The sequence below is a fragment of the Quercus suber genome, unplaced genomic scaffold, assembly GCF_002906115.3.
Source record: "Quercus suber isolate HL8 unplaced genomic scaffold, Cork oak 2.0 scaffold_154, whole genome shotgun sequence".
NCBI classification, from domain to species: domain Eukaryota; kingdom Viridiplantae; phylum Streptophyta; class Magnoliopsida; order Fagales; family Fagaceae; genus Quercus; species Quercus suber.
The window spans coordinates 105504-126431 of NW_027069615.1; the positions used below are offsets into that span (position 1 = coordinate 105504).

Consider the following 20928-nt stretch of genomic DNA (forward strand, 5'->3'; position numbering starts at 1 on the left):
GTCGAGGGGTATCTCCTCGAGCCTCTCTATGGGTTCTACCCCCGTTCGTTGTTCTTCTATGCTCATGGTTTGCAACTGGTCGTCTATCTCCAACATTACAATGTAGCACTTACCCGCAGCTCTTTAGTCCCCTCGCAACTATCCTACTCCATACTCAGTGGGGAATTTAATCATCAGGTGATAGGTCGAAGCTACGGCCTTCTAGGAGTTAAGGGTAGGTCCTCCTATAATGGCATTGTAGGCAGATGAGAAATCGACTATAAGGAACATAACGTCCCTAGTTATTTGTTGGGGGTAATCTCCAATGGTAACCGGTAATGTGACTGCACTTAAGGGGTACACTTTAGTTCCACCGAACCTGACGAGTGGAGCATTAGCTGGGGTTAGTCGCTCTCTGCTGATCCGTATCTGTTTGAATGCAGGGTAGTAGAGAATATCTGCGGAGCTCCCGTTGTCGACTAAGACCCAGTACATGTTATAGTCCCCTACCTGGATGCTAATGACGAGCGCATTGTCATGCGGATGGTGAAGGCGTCGGGCATCTTCTTCCGAGAAGCTGATAAGGGGATTGTCGACTTGCGGCATCTTCGGAATGATGCCGGTGAGCTAAATGTTCTGGACCATTCTAAGATAAGTCTTTCGAGCCCTTTTTGATAGGCCGTTGGCAGCCACGCCTCCTACAATCATCCTTATGTCTCCTAAGGGCTATCTCGGACGCTCGTTGTCTCGTCAGGGGGGTTGCTCTTGAGGGACCAAATCTGCCCTTTCCTTGCTAATGAACTTCTACAACTTCCCTTTCCTCATAAGGGCTTCAATTTGCTGTTTCAAGTCATAACAGTCGACCGTGTCATGTCCGTGGTCGCAATGGAAGCGGCAGTATTTATCTCAGGACCGCTTGTTGGGATCTCCCTTCAGCTTTCCAGGGAAAGTCAATGCCCCGTCGTCCTTGATTTGCATAAGGACTTGGTCAATTGGGGTGGTTAGTGGGGTGAAGTTTGTGAATCTCCCAGTAGGGGGCTTAGAGCACCTATCGTCCCTTTACTCTCCGGTTCTTGCCATCTTCCGCCCTCTTTCCTGTCGAGTATCTTCTTGCCTTTCTCTCTTCTTGGGTCTTTCCTCGCGAGCTAGTAGAGCGTCTTCGGCATTCATGTACTTGGTGGCCCTGTAAAGTACGTTTGACATAGTTTTCGGGTCATTCTTATATAGTGAAAATAAGAACTTACCCTTCCTCAAACCATTCGTAAAAGCTGTCATGAGTATTTTGTCGTCGGCCTCGTCAATCGAGAGTGCTTCCTTATTAAAACGGGCTATGTAAGATCTCAGCATTTCATCCTCCTGTTGTTTGATACTCATCAGGCATGCGGTAGACTTCTTGTACCGATGCCCTCTAATAAAGTGCGAAGTGAATTGAGCGCTCAGCTCTTTAAAGGTGCTGATAGAGTTGGGTGTCAGCCGACTGAACCAAATTCTCGTAGGGCCTTTCAGCATTGTAGGGAAGGCCTTACACATGATCTCGTCCATTACTCCTTGAAGATGCATCAAGGTCTTAAAGGTCTCTAGGTGATCAAGCGGGTACTTGGTTCTATCGTAGCTCTCAATCTGTGGCATGTTGAACTTTTGTGGCAAGGGGAAGGAGTTGACAGAGGTAGTGAACGGCGAATCGGTTCGGTGAACCAAATCATCAAGGTCACTAGATACCCGTCCCTTAAGGGCGTTCATCATAAGATCCATCCTTTCCTTCATCAATTGCATCTTTGCGACCATGTAAGGGGGGCCGTGTCAAAATCGAAGGGACGGCTGGTCTTCTACCGCTCTTATTGGTTTAGAACATTACTGCCTTCGGGTCCCTCCTAGTTCCTTCTTTCGGCGCTGGTCCCTTCTTGATCATCCCTCTGGTTGTTTGGTGTTGCATTCTTCTGCTGCAGCTGTTCTTCCAGGTCGTAGTTTTGCTTGGTGAGGCGTTCCACGGTAGCGACGAGAGTTTGGACTTGTCTCTCAAGGGCGGTTGTGGGTGGTTCCTCTTCTCGAACGTTGTTTGTGGTTGCCATAGAGCAGGTGAGCACCATGCAACTCTCTTGTCCGGGAAACTATAATATGATAATTTTCCACAAACGGCGCCAACTGATGACGCTAAAAATGTCACCAGTGAGCCACACAATGCTTGTACACTTGATACGTCACCTGCACAAAGAAAAAGAGAAGACCTAATGAAGAGCACCGGTGTGGTGCAGGCCAAATGCCCTCCAAAGGTCAAGTTAGAACTTCTTACAACTCTAAAGTGCTAGAGATGGTTTAATAATGCGTACATTTATTTGTGAAGGTATTGGGGCTTTTATAACAGTAGAGGGTTGACCATCTCTTCCTTGAGCTAGAAGTTCTTTCCTTATAGGAATCCTAATGAGTGCATATTATGGAATCCTTTCCTTGTTGGATATTATTAGTAAGCGTGGGATACAAGTCATTTTCTTATATACTCATGCGTGATGATCAAGCCAAGGTTTCACTAAGACTGTTAGCTTCAAGATCGTCAGTTTGCCTTATTCCCTTCAGCCATAATGGCGTCAACTTCTTGATGGTGTTACCTCCTGGGCGAGCTGACTTTCTTCCTGTTAAGTCACTGTTCATTAGTTTTTTGGGTCTTCAGTTTCTCTCACAGTTTACCCTGTCAGCTTAAGCCGTAGGACCTATTCCCCTAGCAAAACCTGACAGTTTAGATCTTGGAACGCTTCACATGTTATAATTTCACTTATCAAGTAGTCTCACGTGCTACCCATTTACCAGCTTGCTCCCTACACTTAACACAATCCCACAATACCTGCCTCTTTCCATTCTCATTCACATCCATAATCAGCCCTCTTCCTACCCAACGTGACTTCCAATATCATGCACCTTTCCAAAATTGAAATTTTTTGAATTCGAATTGAACTTCAAAGGAAGTCTGAGCTTATTTCCTTCCATGATTTTCGCCTCAATATTATTCTTGCCATTAATACCACCTTCTCCACCCTTAGCACCACCCATGGCTGATGGGATAAAACTTCCAGCCTGAACTTTGAAATCTACTAATTGTGTGTGAGATATGTCCCTTAGAGGCTCTGTTATATTCTCCACGACGCTATTCTTAACCTTTTCTCTAATGAATGGTTGTTAAGCGTGTTTCGAACTTGCCTGCACTGGAGCTTTGACAGTTTCTACAAAGGACTGGAAAGAATGAAACTCTGGAATCTGCTTAGACTTGTACGGTACAAATTTCAATCCACCCAACACATAATGGGAAGGTTCCAACATTCTTCTTAATTCAATCCCAAAGTCCCTCCATCCTTGTTGTAACTTTCCGACATGGATAATGATAGATCTTCGCAACCTACCTGCCTTAAGCTCAGTCACTGATAAATACTGACCAAATGAGTTTGACCCTTATTGCAAAGTGTAAGCAGTATCGCCTTCCCCCCTTGAGTGTGAAGAACTACTTTGGACTGACTCCAATCATGGTGTGTTCCAAGTTCCACATTAACCAAATTGTTGCACTCTTGCCCATAAAAACTGATTGCATGTAGTATTTTTCCCATTCAAAAATCTTAAGGGAGAAAAAATTTTCTCCTTCCTCCACCACCAACTGAAACAGCTTAGATTAAATAATAATAAAAAACTTCAGAAACCACCCATTCCGAACCACTAACAATATGTCCATCTATAGTTTGGTAGTAAATCCTGCACTCAGAGGACATTTTTACCTCCCTTTTATTGGAAGGGATAGGAGTCAAACGACTCAAACTAGACAAGGTATCTCTTCATTACAATCTTCAATCTTAGTTCTAATTTTGGTGATTCCTAAGCTAAGGCCATAAATCTAAAAAGATCTTAGGGCAATTTGCTTTTGGAACAAAGGTAAGAAACTAAGACATGCAACTTTGATTTCCATAAATCTAAAGAAAAAAACCTTTATAACAAGTAGAACACAACCCTATTCCCCAAAAACTTTTAACTTCTCAAAGGGAGACATCACAAGCAAATGGTTGATATTATTAGGGTATCTAAGAAATGGCACCTGAGAAAACTATACATTAAATTTTAAACTTCCATACTATACGTGAATACAACTATCGAATATAAACGATTCTTTAAGAAGAAGAAAAGAATAGAAAAAACATGTTTCAAATTCACATTCACTATAGTTTTATATTTTCCAGCAATGTATATTGATTATAATTAAAGCATCTATCAAACATTGACCACATAAATAGATGTAACAATATCTACATTCTTGATAGGGACCTAAAGTTGTAAAATTCCTAACTCAATTGCAATTTCACTATTGACAAGTTGCGTAGACTACAAGGCAGAGCATACTAGGAAATTTTAGATTTCCTACTAAGCAGTTGAACTACGCATAAGAGACACACTGAACGTTTTGAGATTCCAGGACAGTCTTTGCAGCTTCCTTGACTACTTGTCCGTAGACATAGTGCTGTCGACACACAGGCATGTAGACAGACCAATCAGTTCAGTCTTTGTCTCCACTGTTTTCCTTAGTTGAACTATGCATAAGAGACACACTGAACGCTTTGAGATTCCAGGACAGTCTTTGCAGCTTCCTTGACTACTTGTCCGCTGACATAGTGCTGCCGACACACACGCATGTAGACATCAGCCCCACCAATCAGTTCAGTCTGTGTCTCCTTTGTTTTCCTTAAGGTGAAGAAAGCACGTTTACTGCAAAGTTCACAGTGAGCAGTTAATTTGGTCACGGTATCAGCCAGGGGAATTATAACCAGCATAGAACCGAAGCTCCTCCTGTCAACAATATTTATATTCATCATTAGAAGGATCTTAAAATTTCCAAGCAATGTAATATGATATGATGCCATTTAATTGCAAAAAAGCTTTTTAAGTTATAACCTAATTGTTTCTCAAAAAAAAAAAAAAGTTATAAGATAAAACTCTCAATCCAAAAAGAATAGGTAATGACCTAAAAGCCGTTATATGAATGGTGGTAGATTATAATTAGGTAAAAAAAATTTAAAAAATCACAAGCATATAAATAGCTAAATATAATTGGCGGACCATATAAGTGCCCAAATAATTGCCATCTAGTCCAGCAACTATTACTCTTTTTCCATCATGATCAGCAACTTCACGTTAGAAATCATAAAGGTCCTCAAAGAATTGAGCTTCATCAATACCAATCACATCTAACTGTCACCAAATACAGGTCAAAACTAAGTATCACTCCTAGTGTACATAAAAAACCGATGAAAGTTAAATGTAATAATCTCACCAAAAAAAGCCAGAAAACTATGCTTATTTCAAATTGAGATATTTCTCAGACACACAAACCACTTACTCATTACTGAAACAGTGCACATTTACCAAAAAACAATAACTTTATTTCAAACAATACACGCGCGCGCACTCACAGAACACACACACAAAAGAAAATAGTTCTGTATTTTTACACAAGAAAGGATAACTGTTTGTAATACATGTATCACAAATTGTGTCATTGAAATACCTGATCATATGCATCAAGACCAAACTTTTGTTTGAGTGATGACAAATCAGGTAAGGCCAAGCATGGCAATTTCACCCCATCATGCGTCACGATCGAATCCAATCCATATCTTGTATCCTTCTTTGATTTTATTATTGCCACACTTCTGTATAACAGAGATGTAAAAAAGAAACAAAGCATCATAAGAATAATTCCAAAAACATTTAAACATTGTTCAGTAAAATCAAGTATTTGAATATTTGCTGCCCTTTATTTGCATAAAGCATGGAAATTTTTTTTCCAACAGAAGTTTTAGTGTTTTTGTAGTTCAAATACCTGTGCAGCAAGATGCTTCACATAGTTGCAGTATCTCTTGAATGAACAATATCAACTGTGGTTATAAGAAGTTACAAGCTCCCATAGTTGAATTGATTAAAATCAAAAGCTTTAGATAACAAATGGAAGAAATCCAAATAGAACACTGATCTCTTTCTAATACTCAAAAAGCTAGAATTCCAATATCTATATAGGGTCCTAGGGTCTTCAAGAAAATAATGGGAGAGGAAAGGGATCTTAGGTTTAGGGATCGGGTCCTGACATAATATTTTTCAGCTTAAATGTTGCAGCACATTAGAATAGACCTAGATTTAGAGGCAAATAAGAAACTTAGTCAAACATAATATGTTTTACAGACTTTACTAGGCACAAGAGAAGGTTATTATGCCAATAAAATGAAATTTGATATCAATTACTTCTAATAAATGGAAAGAAATGAAATTGAGAATTACAAGTTAAATGACATCCAAAATAGCTATAGAAAAATAATGCGTTTAGAGTGATAAGGATCTTGCAAAAAATGACTTTAGATGTGTATACGGACAAAGAGGATTAAGGGAGGGGGCCATGTAATTTCTAGAAGGATGAGAACTGAGGACGAAAGGTTGAGAAAGCGGTGGGGAGGAGTGATTACATATCTTGCATAAATGACACATAATTTGATAAGCTTCTGTTTCAATTTTGAGGTTCTTTTTATATGATTTATATCTAGTTTGGGAACTTAAGGAAAGCGGAGGAGCGAGAAATGCCAGGAATTAACAGCTGCATTTCTCATATATCACACTAAACAACAGCAACCAAGCCTTAATCCCAGAATTTTTGGGATTGGATTCTCATATATCATATAGTATCATGCAAGATTTTACACATTTATCATCGATTATATATCATATCATACTACAACAACATCCAAGCCTTAATCCTGAAATTTTGGGTTGTCTTCTCATATATCATATCATACAAGTAAATTTTCATACACTCGTCATTGATCTAGATTGCCTGTGAATTCCTGTACAAGCATCAATATGCATTATTCGAAATGCAATTTTTGGCATTAGCAGGAGTCAGGACACTGAACAGGTTGACCTATATGCTTGGACAGATGGAATGGCTCTATCGCTGCTGTAACCAGAATTAATAAACTGAAACTAAACAATTTTCTTTGGTACAGATAAAAATATGTTTAAATTCTTGAAGGATGAAATAACTAAAATGATCCAGATGCCTAATTACATAATATTTGATATGTAACTGATATCTATTGAGCCTCACCCATAAATGGACCTTCCAGATTTTACAAAATTTAAGAAAGCACAAGGTTTTAGGCATACAGCTCTTACTCTCTCAAATAGCCCTGCTTCGCAACGGAGATATTCACAGGAAATGAGTCATTTTCCATGACGTGAGTTAGTTGTCACTTAGATCAGGAACATAACCTGCATCCTTTAAAATACAAGTCATTTCTCTGATCTACTCATATAGCTCCTTAGATTGTTTATCACCCTTGAAGAAGAATTGGGACCCATTTTGAACCTCTATTCTGCTATAACCAGGCTCCTTTATGATCCCTGATTCCCGCATCACAGCCTTGACCTCTGCAGCATTTTCCCAAAACCCAGAGGTGGCATAAGCATTAGACAAGACCACATATTTTCCAGGATTTTCGGGTTCCAATTCAAAAACTTTCTTTGCTGCAAGCTTTACCAAGTTCATATCTCCATGAACCCTACAAGCCCCAAGCAAAGCACCCCATATCACTGAGTGCTCCTTACAAGGTGAGTTCAGAACAAACTCATACACCTCTTGTAACTGGCCAGCACGCCCTAAAAGATCAACTATAGCCGCATAATGCTGCCCTCTTGGCTGAATTCCATAATCTTTGGTCATAGATGAGAAATATGCCCAACCCTCATCAAGCAAACCTCCAAGGCTGCAAGCAGAAAGAACTGAAAGAAAAGTAAGATAATTTGATTTGAAACCTTCAGTTTTCATCCTATGAAAAGATTCCAAAACCTCTACAACTTTTCCATGCTGACCATAGCCAGAGATTAAAGCAGTCCACATAACAACATTCCTATTTAAAGACTTGTCAAATACCCGATGCCTATCAGATAAACTACTGCATTTAAAGTACATGTCCATAAGGGCACTATTGACTACCACATTTTCACTAATTTGACACTTGATTATGACAACATGGGCCTGTTTCCCATGCTCAAGTGTTGCTAAAGTGGAACAAGCTTTGAAGACTGTTGCAAAGGTATACTGGTCTGGTATAAAACCAGTCCGTCTCATGTTGTAATAAAGATTTAACCCCACTTCTTCAAGCCCCTTTTGCACATACCCTGCAATCATTGCATTCCATGAAGCCAAGCTTTGCTCCCGCAAATTATCAAATAGAACGTGAGCAGTTCCTAGATCCCCTGATTTCACATACAATATCAACAATTTAGTCTTCAAATACCCATTGGGATCATATCCAACAACAACCATTAGTGCATGGATTCTTCTCCCCTTCATATGCTCTTTTCTAAATATGCATTCCTGCAATAGAAGAGCATAGGTTCTTGGTTCCACTCGCACTCCAGTAGTGCACAAAAGCCCCACAGCTTCCCTTAATCTTCCCAAAATACAAAGACCCTTTAATGTTTTATCCAATTGGAGGTAGCTCTTGTAAGGCTCAACCTGAAAGCTGGTGATAATCACATTCCATCAATTGAACCAGTACATTGCCAAAATCTACTATTTCCCAGTTCTAAAATAATATATGCAATTATGCATGTCAATTCCATCAAACCTTGAGCAGCTTTACAAAAATCACATTACATACATAAGTATGTATAAGTATGTATATAGTAATGGAAAATTCCATTCAAATTGCCAAATATTCAAAGTACCCAATTCACTATTCAACCTAGGATCTCACATTGGGCACAGAAAATAATACTACCCACCAAATAAATGAAGCATTTTATCAACAAACTGCATGAATTCAAGCTCAAATTCAATTATAATACATACATAAAAATGTATGTAAGAATGGCAACATTCCATTCAGACAGTCAAATATTCATACTACCTAATTCACCTCAGAATCTAAACATCTCATCTTTGGCACAAAAAAAATACTACCCACCAAATAAAAATTATCAACAACCCGAAAAATTCAATCATAAAACATACATAAATATGCATATAAAAGCAGCATAACTCCAATCAACCCATTACACTACTGCACCTAAGACATCTCATATTTGGCATAATAACAACACTGTTAACCATTAAAAGCAACAATCTCAAAAACAACTCACGCAAATACAAGCTCAAGCTCAATTATAATACATAAATTTAAAGGGGAACATTTCCATTCAAATAGTTAAAATACCCAGTTCAGTACTGAACCTGAAAGATCTCATCTTTGACACTAACAACACCACCCACCAAAACGAGCTAAAATTTTTATCCACAACCCACGTAAATTTCAAGCATGTATATAACACACACAAAGAAAGTAACTAAAACTAAACTAGTGAAGGTTCACAAACCTGCCATTGCTGCTCTCAGACTGAATTCTGCGAAGAAGGGTGGTGTTTTTTTCCTGCGAACATGGGGCCAACGATCACGTGAATCTCTCCGAGAGGCGCGGGCGAAGTCAGTTGCTCCGTGTGCACGCCACGACTTTGGATTGAATGAATGGAACAAGTGGGAGAAACGGTTGTGGGTTTTAGGGGAAGGAAAATTGTGGAGTTGCATGGAAAGGATTTTGGCCAAGGAAAGGAGGCCAAGATGAGCGGTTTTGGGGAGGTGAGAAGTGAAGGCTGACAACGTTGGGGTCAGGAAAGACTTCTTATGAGAGAGAGAAAAGAGAGCTTTCTTTGGTTTAAGGTAGAGCAGCTCAGACTTCAGAGAGCTTTCATAGAGAGAGAGAGAGAGAGAAATAGCAATTATGTACCCTTTATTTTTTATTTTTTTATTTTTATAGTGAAAGGCAATTATAGATATATACATATATATATTTCCCCTTTTACGTTAAAAAGTAATTATCAACCTCAATCATGATTTCAAAAACCGGACAAGTGAGAGCAAGGGTACAGTGAGAATGTTGCTTTGGGGGGCCACAAATTATACTCAATGCAACGAATTTTATTTTTTAAGAGGATCATTCTCAAGTTAAAACTTGCCATCTATTGCTTCTGATGAAAAACATTTGTCATTGTATTAAAGTTCGACTTTTAAAATAAAAGGCATAAAAAAAATAACCATTTAAAAAATATAGTAAATTTTAAAACTAAATTAATATATAAAAATTAGAACAAGGCAACTAGCACATAGTCAATATATAAAAAATGTAAAAAAAAAAAAAAAAAAATGAAATGATCATTTCTTAATACATTTCGACTCAATCCTTTGGGATATATCAAAATGTAATTCAACCTTCTTTTAAATCACAACAATCATTATGATTGATCATGGAATAAATGTTACAACAATTTATCTATTAATGTATAAAATCAAATAATCCGTTAGAAAATCATAATTCATGGCAAGAGATAGTTGTTCATAATTGCAATAAAATCTAAACAAGTGAATAGAAATACAGCTATTTTATAAAGAATATAGTGCTAACCACAAAAGTTGAAAAATATATTTATCATCATTATATACTCAATATTCTTATTAAAAAAACTAATTAGTGTTGTTAAGTTGAAAAATAAAACTAAGAAACACACATAACAAGAAATAACAAGCATTTAGGTGGAAATGTAGAATGACATATGCACAATATTCTTATTAAAAAAGCTAATTAGTGTTGTTAAGTTGAAAATTAAAACTAACAAACACACATAACAAAAAAATAACAAGTACTTAGGTGGAGATGTAGAACGGCATCACTTAATATCCAAAAGTCTCAAACTTATAACTTTGGGTCTCAAACATCAAATGACTGATCTTCAATTTGGGGGAGGCAAATATAATTTTTTGTATCTATACTTTTAATTTTTAAATATATGTATATACTAATATAATATTAATTTATTTTAAATTTTTTTAAGGGGTCTCATAGCCAACATATGCAACCGTCTCTAGGTGAAATAATCAAAAAAAGGCATAGTTTTTGGTTCTCTAATCAAATCGATGATGTCATAAAATAATTTAATTAATCATTTAAAATTATAAAAATAAAAATAACTTATCATATTATTTACTAAATATATCCAAAAAAAATACAAATAATTTTAAATGAGTGTTTATACCATATATTAAATTTAAATGTATAGGACAAAAAAGTATAAACAATTAAATAAACATTACAAAAATAATAACAATTCTCTAACATTTTTTTACAACATAATTAAGAATAAATAATTTAATTGAACTTCCCTCTAACTTGATATATTTTTCTTGTAGAGACCTTATTCTAAAATAAAAGGGTTAAAAACTTAAAATGCAAAGTATTCTTTAATATTTATTTAATACATAGGTAATATATTTGCTTCTCACCAAATTTTTTTTTGGCACCGAATGGACTGAAATAACCCCTGACCGAATGGACCACGGACTAGTACGGTAAACACACGCTCTGAAATAAGTCTCTCTCTCTCCCTCTTTGAAATTCAAATTCTCTCTGAAAAGTGAAAACACACTCTCGCTTTCACGCTCTGTGACTACAAAACTCTCTCTCACTCTCTCTGATAACTGATAATGGGTTCCTATCACAGGAACTCTCTTCCACAACAACACCCGGATCGAAGAACCACTAATCTCCAAAACGTAAGAATTCTTCATCAATTTTATATTCCTCTCTTCTTAATTTTCTTGTGAATTATAGAATTTAAAGCGTTCTCTAGGTTTTTGATCAATAACAGTTTTAAGAATTTTGTTAATTTGTCATATGTGTGTGTGTGCGCGCGCGCGCGTGTGTTTGTGCAGATTGACCGGTTTATTCCAAATCGGTCGGCAATGTACTTTGATTACGCACACTACATGCTCACTTTTTGATGAACGAGAAGGGGGCCACACTACATGCTCACTGAAGAAGGTAGGAGGAAGCAGAAAGAGAACCCATCTCCAGCGAGCGTGGCGTACCGAAAGCTACTTGCGGAGGCCTTGAATCTCAATCGTACTCCAATTCGCTCACTTGGGGTTGTAGACCCGGGATTGCTTTCGCATTCATCATTGCCCAAACCTGCCACTACCAAGCCCCCTCGACAGACATGGCTTGCTATTTTTTTGTTTTTTTTTTTGGAGAAGCGGGTTGCTATCTGTGTCTGTTTAATCACTGATGTTGCTTTGATGATTTCAATTCATATCTTAAACAAAGTCTTCTTTTAAAGAATTTTGGGAATTTTTTTTAATGAATTATATTGGTTTAATGAATAATTCCTTCATATTTAGGATTTCAATTCATATCTTAAACAAAATAGTAATCTTAATCTGTGTGTTTTGTTTGTTTTCATTGAATAACTATTATTGTGTGATGATTGTTTACTTCCTTCAAATTGGATTTCAATTGATTTCTTAAACAAAATTGTTTTTTGAAAGAATTTGGATTTTTTTAAAGACATAATGGATTGGATTTCAATTAATCATCTTTGTTCTCCTTTTCTTTTCTTTTCTTTTTTTTTTTTGGCTTTTAATAACTAGTGTTGTGTAATAATTTTTCTGATTCTGATTTGACAGAAATCTGAGATGACGTTGGATGCTCCTGATATTCTGGATGATTTCTACTTGAATTTACTAGATTGGGGCATCAGCAATGTCATTGCCATTGCTCTTAGAACCACAGTGTACCCCTGGGATGCCTCAAATGGCTCTACCTCCAAACTTGTCACCAGTGACGACGAAGATGGGCCCGTTACAAGTGTCAGTTGGTCAGTTGGGCTCCTGACGGCTAGCAAATTGCTGTCAGCTGAAACAATTCCCATGTCCAACTGTGGGATTATACTACTTCTAAAATGTTAAGAACACTGAGTGGTGTTCACAGACAAAGGGTTGGTTCATTAGCTTGGAACGATCACATCCTTACAACTGGAGGAATGGACGGTAAAATTGTCAACAATGATGTGAGGGTGAGATCCCACATTGTTGATACATACAGGGGACACCATGATGAGGTCCGTGGACTAAAATGGTCTGCCTCAGGCTAACAGTTAGCCAGAGGAGGGAACGATAACTTTCTCTATATATGGGATAGGTCTATGGCCTCTTCCAATGCACCAACACAGCAGCTTCACACACTCAACAACCACACTTCTGCGGTCAAGGCCCTCTCTTGGTGTCCATTCCAGAGTAATTTGCTAGCCTCTGGTGGAGGCTTTGGTGACTCGTGCATTAAGTTCTGGAACACACACACAGGCGCTTGCTTGAACTCAATTAACACCGGCTCACAGGTGTGTTCTCTGATGTGAAACAAGCATGAGCGTGAACTGCTTAGCTCACATGGTCTTCCCAAGAATCAGCTCACCCTTTGGAAGTACCCGTCAATGGTGAAGATCACGGAACTAACTGGTCATACATCCCGAGTCCTTTTTATGGCACAGGCATTAATTTGGAGTTGATCAAGTTGTTTTCATTATCTATGTTTTATCTCGTAAAACATCTAATGAAAGTATGCTGTGTAAAATGAGTTTTAATTCTGACTTTCATCATGCAATTGGTTTTATATGAACATATTTGTAACTGAGATCACATTTTCTAATTGTTAGCAACTTTGCTGCTATATATGTATAGAGCCCAGATGGATGCACAGTGGCATCTGCAGCAGGGGACGAGACTTTGCGATTTTGGAATGTGTTTGGGACCCCCCGAAGTGGCTAAACCTGCACCTAAGGCAAATCCAGAGCCATTTGCTCATGTCAGCCGCATCTGATGAACAGCATCTAAAGAGGCTTGGATTTCTGACCTCATTGTATCTGCCTCGGAAGGGGGAAGGAGGAGCTGGAATTTTCATTTCCGTCGAGCTCCAGAGGATTGGGAGCAGGAAAATGTTTGTTCTTTCATTGAGTTTTTGTATTCCCATATGCTGAGGGGTGAGGGGGATGATACTTTGACTTGGAAGTTGACTAAAGGGGGTGTTTGATGTGCACTCTTACTATAAGTTGTTGTCTGGTCCCTACAGTGAGGTTTTTCCTTGGGAGTGTATTTGGTGTGTAACGGTGCCCAAACAGGTGTTTTCTTTTTTTGGACAGCAACTAGGGATGGGATACTCAACTATTGATAATCTAGTTAAGAGAGGTCAGTCGTTGGTTAACAAGTGTTTGTGTTATTGTGATGGGAAAACTGTGGATCATCTTCTTCTCCACTGTAAGTTTTCTCATGCATTATGGAGTGCAATTTTCGAGGTATTTGGGATCTATTGGGTAATGCCGAAGACAGTTAGCTCTGTCCTCTTTGATTGGAGAAATTGGTTTGAAAAGCATCTGTCAACCATATGGAATACGGTCCCGACATGTTTAATGTGGCTGGTTTGGATGGAACGTAATACACGCATCTTTGAAGACAAAGAGAGAACCTTAGATCTTTTAAAAGCTCTTCTCTTTGGCACTTTGTTTTAGTGGGCGCATGTTTGGAGTTTTACGAATTGTATTTCCATTTTTGATTTCTTACACTCTATTAGATTAAGTCTTTGAACCTGCTGTATTTTTTCTTGATCAAAATGTTCACCATCGTGAACATGATGCTCAGTATTTTTGAATAAAAGTTTTATTATCTATCAAAAAAAAAAAAAAAAAAAAAAGAGTAACCATCCACTGTAACTTGTGGCCCTTCTTAAGGTATTTTTTGCATTACTTAAAAGTGTAATAATATGATTAGTGGGCTTTAGTAGATTGGATAGGCTTCTTCATACTATGTTCTTATGTGTTCTTAAATGAAACAATCTATTTTAGTAATTTGTAGGGAATTTGTTTGTGTTTTGTTCCTCTTTTTTTATCCCCCCCAACAGGGTGTACTGGTTTAATTTTTTAGTTATTCTGACTTGTTAAGCATAGATATGTTTGAGTATGGGGTTTTTTATATCTTACCTATGGGGTATGGTATAAACTGTTATGCATGTTCATCATACAATCATAGAATGATAGCTCTTGCAATTGTAGTCTGATAATTTGAAGAATCTCCTTAACAACCAACTTTCTGTTACCAATGCATAACAAGAAAAAGAAGGAAAAAGAAAAATAGAAGTGATTGCAGTTTTTATGTGTATCCTGTATTTTTAGGCGTTGCCTCATGCTCCTTAAACATTGCTTGAGGCAGTCGCCCAGGCACTAAAGGGTGCCTAGGTATATGTGTATGTATGTGTGTATTTGAAATTTGTTTTAGGCATTGTCTCATGTGCCTTAAATATTGCTTGAGGCACTTGCCCAGGCACTAATGGGCGCCTAGACATTAGGTGAGCATCTCACTAAAGGTGCCTTTCCTAGACTTTGAAGGTGATCACCTCACGAAAGCCTCCTAGATCTAGAGCTTTGGAGGTGACCTTAGTGGAAGCTCATCTCACCCGAGCACGTAGCTTACTTTTGACTACACTAATGTTAGCTATCATATCAAGTTATATTTTCCAACATAATACACCAATTAGAAGACATTTCTTACTCATTTGCTTATCTTGATACAAAGAATCACTTTATAAGCATTTCTTTTTCATCTGCTTATCAGTTGAATGCCTTACTTATCTCCTTTTGTTAACATCTCTTGAGAACATATAATTCAAAGCTTTGCATTTTCGTTTAGTTTCAACTTTTCCAAATTCATGTGAATCCAATGCTTTTTAGCCTCTTTCTTTCCTTGAGTTGTAAAATTTATGTGACCATTTAATGCAATGCATCAATTAGTAATAGAGTAAGGTAAAATATTTCACCTTCACTGGTGTCACTTTTGAGATCCATTCCAGCTTTTACTGATTACTGTCCATGAATATCTTCAGTTGCGGACAACATACGATGTTCCTTTACTCCTTGCAGAAAGGTTCATTTTGATGGGTGTGTCATTTGCCTCATCAAAACCACTTAAAACATAGGTGGTTAAGCCCTCTTTGGGACCATTCACTTGTTGGGTTTTGTGGAGCCTAGTTTATTTTTGGCCCGTTTTGTAACCCATTCTAACCCTGTAAGCAGGATATAAAAGTCGTTTTTATAATTAGGGTTTGTGACTACTGTTGTTGTGTTTTTACAGAGAGAAAAAAAAAAATACTGTAGCCGCACTTTGTATTTTTTCCCTGATAATAGTGAAATCCTTGCAACTCCGTGGACGTAGGCAAATTGCCGAACCACGTAAATACTGTCTTGTGCGTGTGATTATTTTTCTTTGACGTGTGTTTTCTCTATTTTTTTTTGTTTCTCACAGGTTTGAATTTTGTTTGAATTCCCAACAACTGGTATCAGAGCCTAGGGTTAGGTTTGAGTGAGAGCAATGGCAGAGGAAGTAGGAAAGGCATTTGGAATAGAAAAGTTCGATGGCACAGACTTTGGATTTTGGAGGATGCAAATCGAGGATTACCTTTATGGGATGAAGCTGCATTTGCTGCTTCTAGGGGAAAAACCTGAGGCTATGAAGGCTGAGGAATGAGCTCTTCTTGACAGACAGGTACTGGGAGTTATCAGGTAAACTCTGTCTAGGTCTGTTGCACACAATGTTGTAAAGGAGAAGACCACAGTAGATCTGATGAAGGCTTTGTCTGGTATGTATGAAAAGCCGTCAGCAAATAACAAGGTGCATCTAATGAAGAAACTGTTTAATCTGAAAATGACAGAGAACGCATCAGTAGCACAACATCTGAATGAATTTAACACTATCACAAATCAATTGTCGTCTGTAGAAATTGATTTTGATGATGAGATTCGTGCTCTGATCGTTTTGGCTTCTTTGCCAAACAGTTGGGAGGCAATGAGGATGGCAGTAAGTAATTCTACAGGAAAGGAAAAGCTCAAGTACAATGATATTCGAGATTTAATTCTGGCTAAGGAGATTTGCAGAAGAGATGCAGGTGAAATCTCAGGAACTGGTTCTACCCTAAACCTTGAGACAAGAGGCTGAGGTAATAACAGAAATTCTAATCGGAACAGAAATAAATCTAGATCAAGCCAATAAGTACAATGCTGGAATTGTGGAAAAACAGGTCACTTTAGGAACCAATGCAAAAATCCTAAAAAGAAGAATGAAGATGATTCTGCTAATGCTGTAATAGAAGATATACAGGATGCATTACTTCTTGCAGTAAACAGTCTACTTGATGATTGGGTTTTGGACTCAGGAGCTTCGTTTCATACCACTCCACACCGAGAAATCATACAGAATTATGTATGTTGTAGGTGATTTTGGTAAGGTGTATTTGGCTGATGGTTCAACCTTGGATGTTGTAGGTATAGGAGATGTCCGGATATTGTTGCCCAATGGGTCTGTTTGGTTACTGGAGAAGGTTCGACATATTCCTAACCTGAGAAGGAATCTGATTTCTGTTGGACAACTTGATGATGAAAGGCATGCAATATTATTTGTTGGTGGCACTTGGAAGGTTACAAAGGGAGTTAGGGTATTGGCTCGTGGAAAGAAGACCGGTACTCTATATATGACCTCAAGTCCAAGAGACACAATTGCAATTGCTGATGCAAGTACTGATACAAGCCTATGGCACCACAGACTTGGTCACATGAGTGAAAAAGGGATGAAGATGTTGCTATCAAAAGGAAAACTACCAGAATTGAAGTCCATTGATTTTGACATGTGTGAAAGCTGCATCTTAGGAAAGCAGAAAAATGTGAGCTTTTTGAAAACTGGCAGGACACTGAAGGCTAAAAAATTGGAGTTAGTGCACACTGATTTGTGGGGGCTTTCTCCGGTTGCATCCCTTGGAGGTTCAAGGTACTACATCACTTTCATTGATGACTCAAGCAGAAAGGTATGGGTTTATTTTCTGAAAAATAAATCTGATGTATTTGAAACTTTTAAGAAGTGGAAGGCTATGGTTGAGATAGAAACAGGTTTGAAAGTAAAATGTTTGAGGTCAGATAATGGAGGAGAGTACATAGATGGAGAGTTCAATGAGTATTGTGCTGCACAGGGAATTATGATGGAAAAGACCATTCCTGGGACACCACAGCAGAATAGTGTGGCTGAGCGCATGAACAAAACTCTTAATGAGCGTGCTAAGAGTATGAGGTTGCATGCTGGACTACCAAAAACTTTCTGGGCTGATGCTATTAGCACTGCAGCTTACCTGATAAACCGAGAGCCATCAGTTCCCATGGAGTTCAAACTTCCTGAAGAGGTTTGGAGCGGTAAAGAGGTAAAGTTTTCCCATTTAAAAGTTTTTGGTTGTGTTTCTTATGTTCATATTGATTCTGATGCTCGTAGTAAACTTGATGCTAAGTCTAAAATATGTTTTTTCATTGGCTATGGTGATGAGAAATTTGGCTATAAGTTTTGGGATGAACAAAATAGGAAAATCATCAGAAGTAAAAATGTGATATTTAATGAACAGGTTATGTACAAGGACAGGTCAACTGTAGTGTCAGATGTTACAGAGATAGATCAAAAGAAATCTGAGTTTGTCAACTTAGATGGATTGACTAAAAGTACTGTCCAGAAAAGGGGTGAAGAAGATAAGGAGAATGTAGATTCACAGGTAGATCAGAGTACACCTGTAGCTGAAGTCCGCAGATCTTCCAGGAATATTAGTCCTCCATAACGTTACTCACCTGTTTTAAATTATCTCCTGTTGACTGATGGTGGTGAGCCAGAGTGTTATAATGAAGCCTTGCAAGATGAAAATTCAAGCAAGTGGGAGTTAGCCATGAAGGATGAGATGAATTCCTTGTTGGGGAATCAAACATGGGAACTGACTGAATTACCAATAGGAAAGAAGGCTTTGCACAACAAGTGGGTATACAAAATAAAGAATGAGCATGATGGTAGCAAACATTATAAGGCCAAATTAGTTGTTAAAGGGTTCCAGCAGAAAGAAGACATTGACTACACAGAGATATTTTCTCCAGTTGTGAAGATGTCAACAATTAGACTGGTGTTGGGAATGGTGGCTACAAAAAACTTATATCTTGAGCAGTTAGATGTGAAGACGGCATTCCTTTATGGTGATTTGGAGGAAGACCTTTACATGATTCAGCCAGAAGGGTTTATTGTTCAGGAACAAGAGAATCTAGTCTGCAAACTGAGAAAGAGCTTGTATGGCCTAAAACAAACTCCTAGACAGTGGTACAAGAAATTTGATAATTTTATGCACAAAATTGGGTTCAAGAGATGTGAAGCTGATCATTGTTGCTATGTTAAATTCTTTGACAATTCTTATATCATTTTGCTGCTGTATGTGGATGATATGCTCATTGCAAGGTCTAGCATTGAAGAGATTAATAATCTGAAGAAGCAATTGTCAAAACAGTTTGCAATGAAAGATTTGGGAGCTGCAAAGCAAATCCTTGGTATGAGAATCATTAGAGACAAGGCTAATGGTATATTGAAGCTTTCACAATTAGAGTATGTGAAGAAAGTTCTCAGCAGGTTCAACATGAATGAATCTAAACCAGTGAGCACACCCTTGGGTAGTCATTTCCAACTGAGCAAAGAACAGTTACCGAAGACAGAAGAAGAAAGGGACCATATGAGCAAGGTGCCCTATGTCTCAGCTATTGGCAGCTTGATGTATGCTATGGTGTGTACAAGACCAGACATTGCACATGCAATGGGAGTTATGAGCAGATTCATGAGTAGGCCTGGAAAGCAACATTGGGAGGCAGTCAAGTGGATTATGAGATATCTGAAGGGTTCATCAGATACATGTCTTTGCTTCACAGGTGCAAGTTTGAAGCTGCAAGGTTATGTAGATGCTGATTTTGCTGGTGATGGTGATAGTAGAAAGAGTACTACTGGGTTTGTATTTACTCTAGGTGGTACAGCTATATCATGGGCTTCAAATTTGCAAAAGATTGTTACTTTGTCTACTACAGAAGCTGAGTATGTTGCAGCAACTGAAGCTCGAAAGGAGATGATTTGGCTACATGGTTTCTTAGATGAATTGGGTAAGAAGCAGGAGATGGGCATTCTACACAGTGATAATCAGAGTGCAATCTTTCTTGCCAAAAATTCGGCTTTTCATTCAAAGTCGAAACATATACAGACAAAATACCACTTTATCCGGAACCTTGTTGAAGATAAGTTGATAACACTTGAGAAGATATGTGGATCTAAGAACCCAGCAGACATGTTGACTAAGGGTGTCACTATTGAGAAGTTGAAGCTGTGTGCAACTTCAATTGGTCTTCTAGCTTGAGGACAGGAGGATGAGTTGCAGGGATGAGGGATTGCTTTTGGAGGATAGTGACTGATGTTGATGATTGAACTAGTCTCCAAGTGGGAGATTTGTTGGGTTTTGTGGAGCCTAGTTTATTTTTACCCCGTTTTGTATCCCATTCTAACCCTGTAAGCAGGATATAAAAACCGCTTTTATAATTAGGGTTTGTGACTACTGTTGTTGTGTTTTTAGAGAGAGAAAAAAAACACTATAGCCGCACTTTGTATTTTTTCCCTGATAATAGTGAAATCCCTGCAACTCCGTGGACGTAGACAAATTACTGAACCTCGTAAATACTGTCTTGTGCATGTGATTATTTTTTTTTTTATGTGTGTTTTCTCTATTTTTTTTGTATCTCACAGGTTGGAATTTTGTTTGAATTCCCACCACCACTGACCCTAGGCCTTCTCCACTTTACCAAGGTATTGCTATGCTCATAATTTTAACAGCTTGACTTACGTTGTTGTTAATAGTTTTCTCCATCTTTACTCATATATGTCAGGTCCTAGCAGTAATCTCTCAACAATACACAGTCATCATCGTCATCATCAGCATGTGAAACCTCATGCAATTGCTCCATCCCCTTCAGAAAACCAAGGTAATATCCATGATATGTTCAGTGGTAAGTAGGAGAAGTTTAATTTGATCATTTTATATATTGATCAATATTATTAACTTGTGGCATGCATGACTCTTTTGAGTCCAAATGGCTGTAAAGAACACTAATGCAAAAAGCATAAGTATCAAGATATCAAGAAGAACACTTAAAATGTGCATGACTGATATATTTGACAAGTAACCC

General features: G+C 37.9%; 2 protein-coding genes and 1 pseudogene across 2 annotated transcripts; 1 reads left to right on the forward strand and 2 right to left on the reverse strand.

Annotated features, from left to right (window-relative positions):
* Positions 1-1038: 1038 nt before the first annotated feature.
* On the reverse strand, positions 1039-1752 carry LOC112039615 (uncharacterized). Its single transcript, XM_024072500.1, has one exon. The coding sequence runs from the start codon at positions 1750-1752 to the stop codon at positions 1039-1041; it is 714 nt and encodes a 237-aa protein (XP_023928268.1).
* A 2387-nt stretch (positions 1753-4139) lies between these two features.
* On the reverse strand, positions 4140-9660 carry LOC112039620 (pentatricopeptide repeat-containing protein At4g16470; the record flags this gene model as incomplete). Its single annotated transcript, XM_065777359.1, is given in 4 exon segments — positions 4140-4794; positions 5513-8519; positions 9373-9422; positions 9424-9660. Coding segments are annotated over 3 exon segments (1572 nt in total), but the record flags the coding sequence as incomplete, so codon positions are not given.
* Positions 9661-11425: 1765 nt separating this feature from the next.
* Positions 11426-14430, forward strand: LOC112039621 (cell division cycle 20.2, cofactor of APC complex-like; annotated as a pseudogene).
* Positions 14431-20928: the final 6498 nt, after the last annotated feature.

Coding starts and splice junctions, on each gene's coding strand:
- LOC112039615 (XM_024072500.1), bottom strand. CDS start 1,752: ATGCAATTGATGAAGGAAAGGATGGATCTTATGATGAACGCCCTTAAG.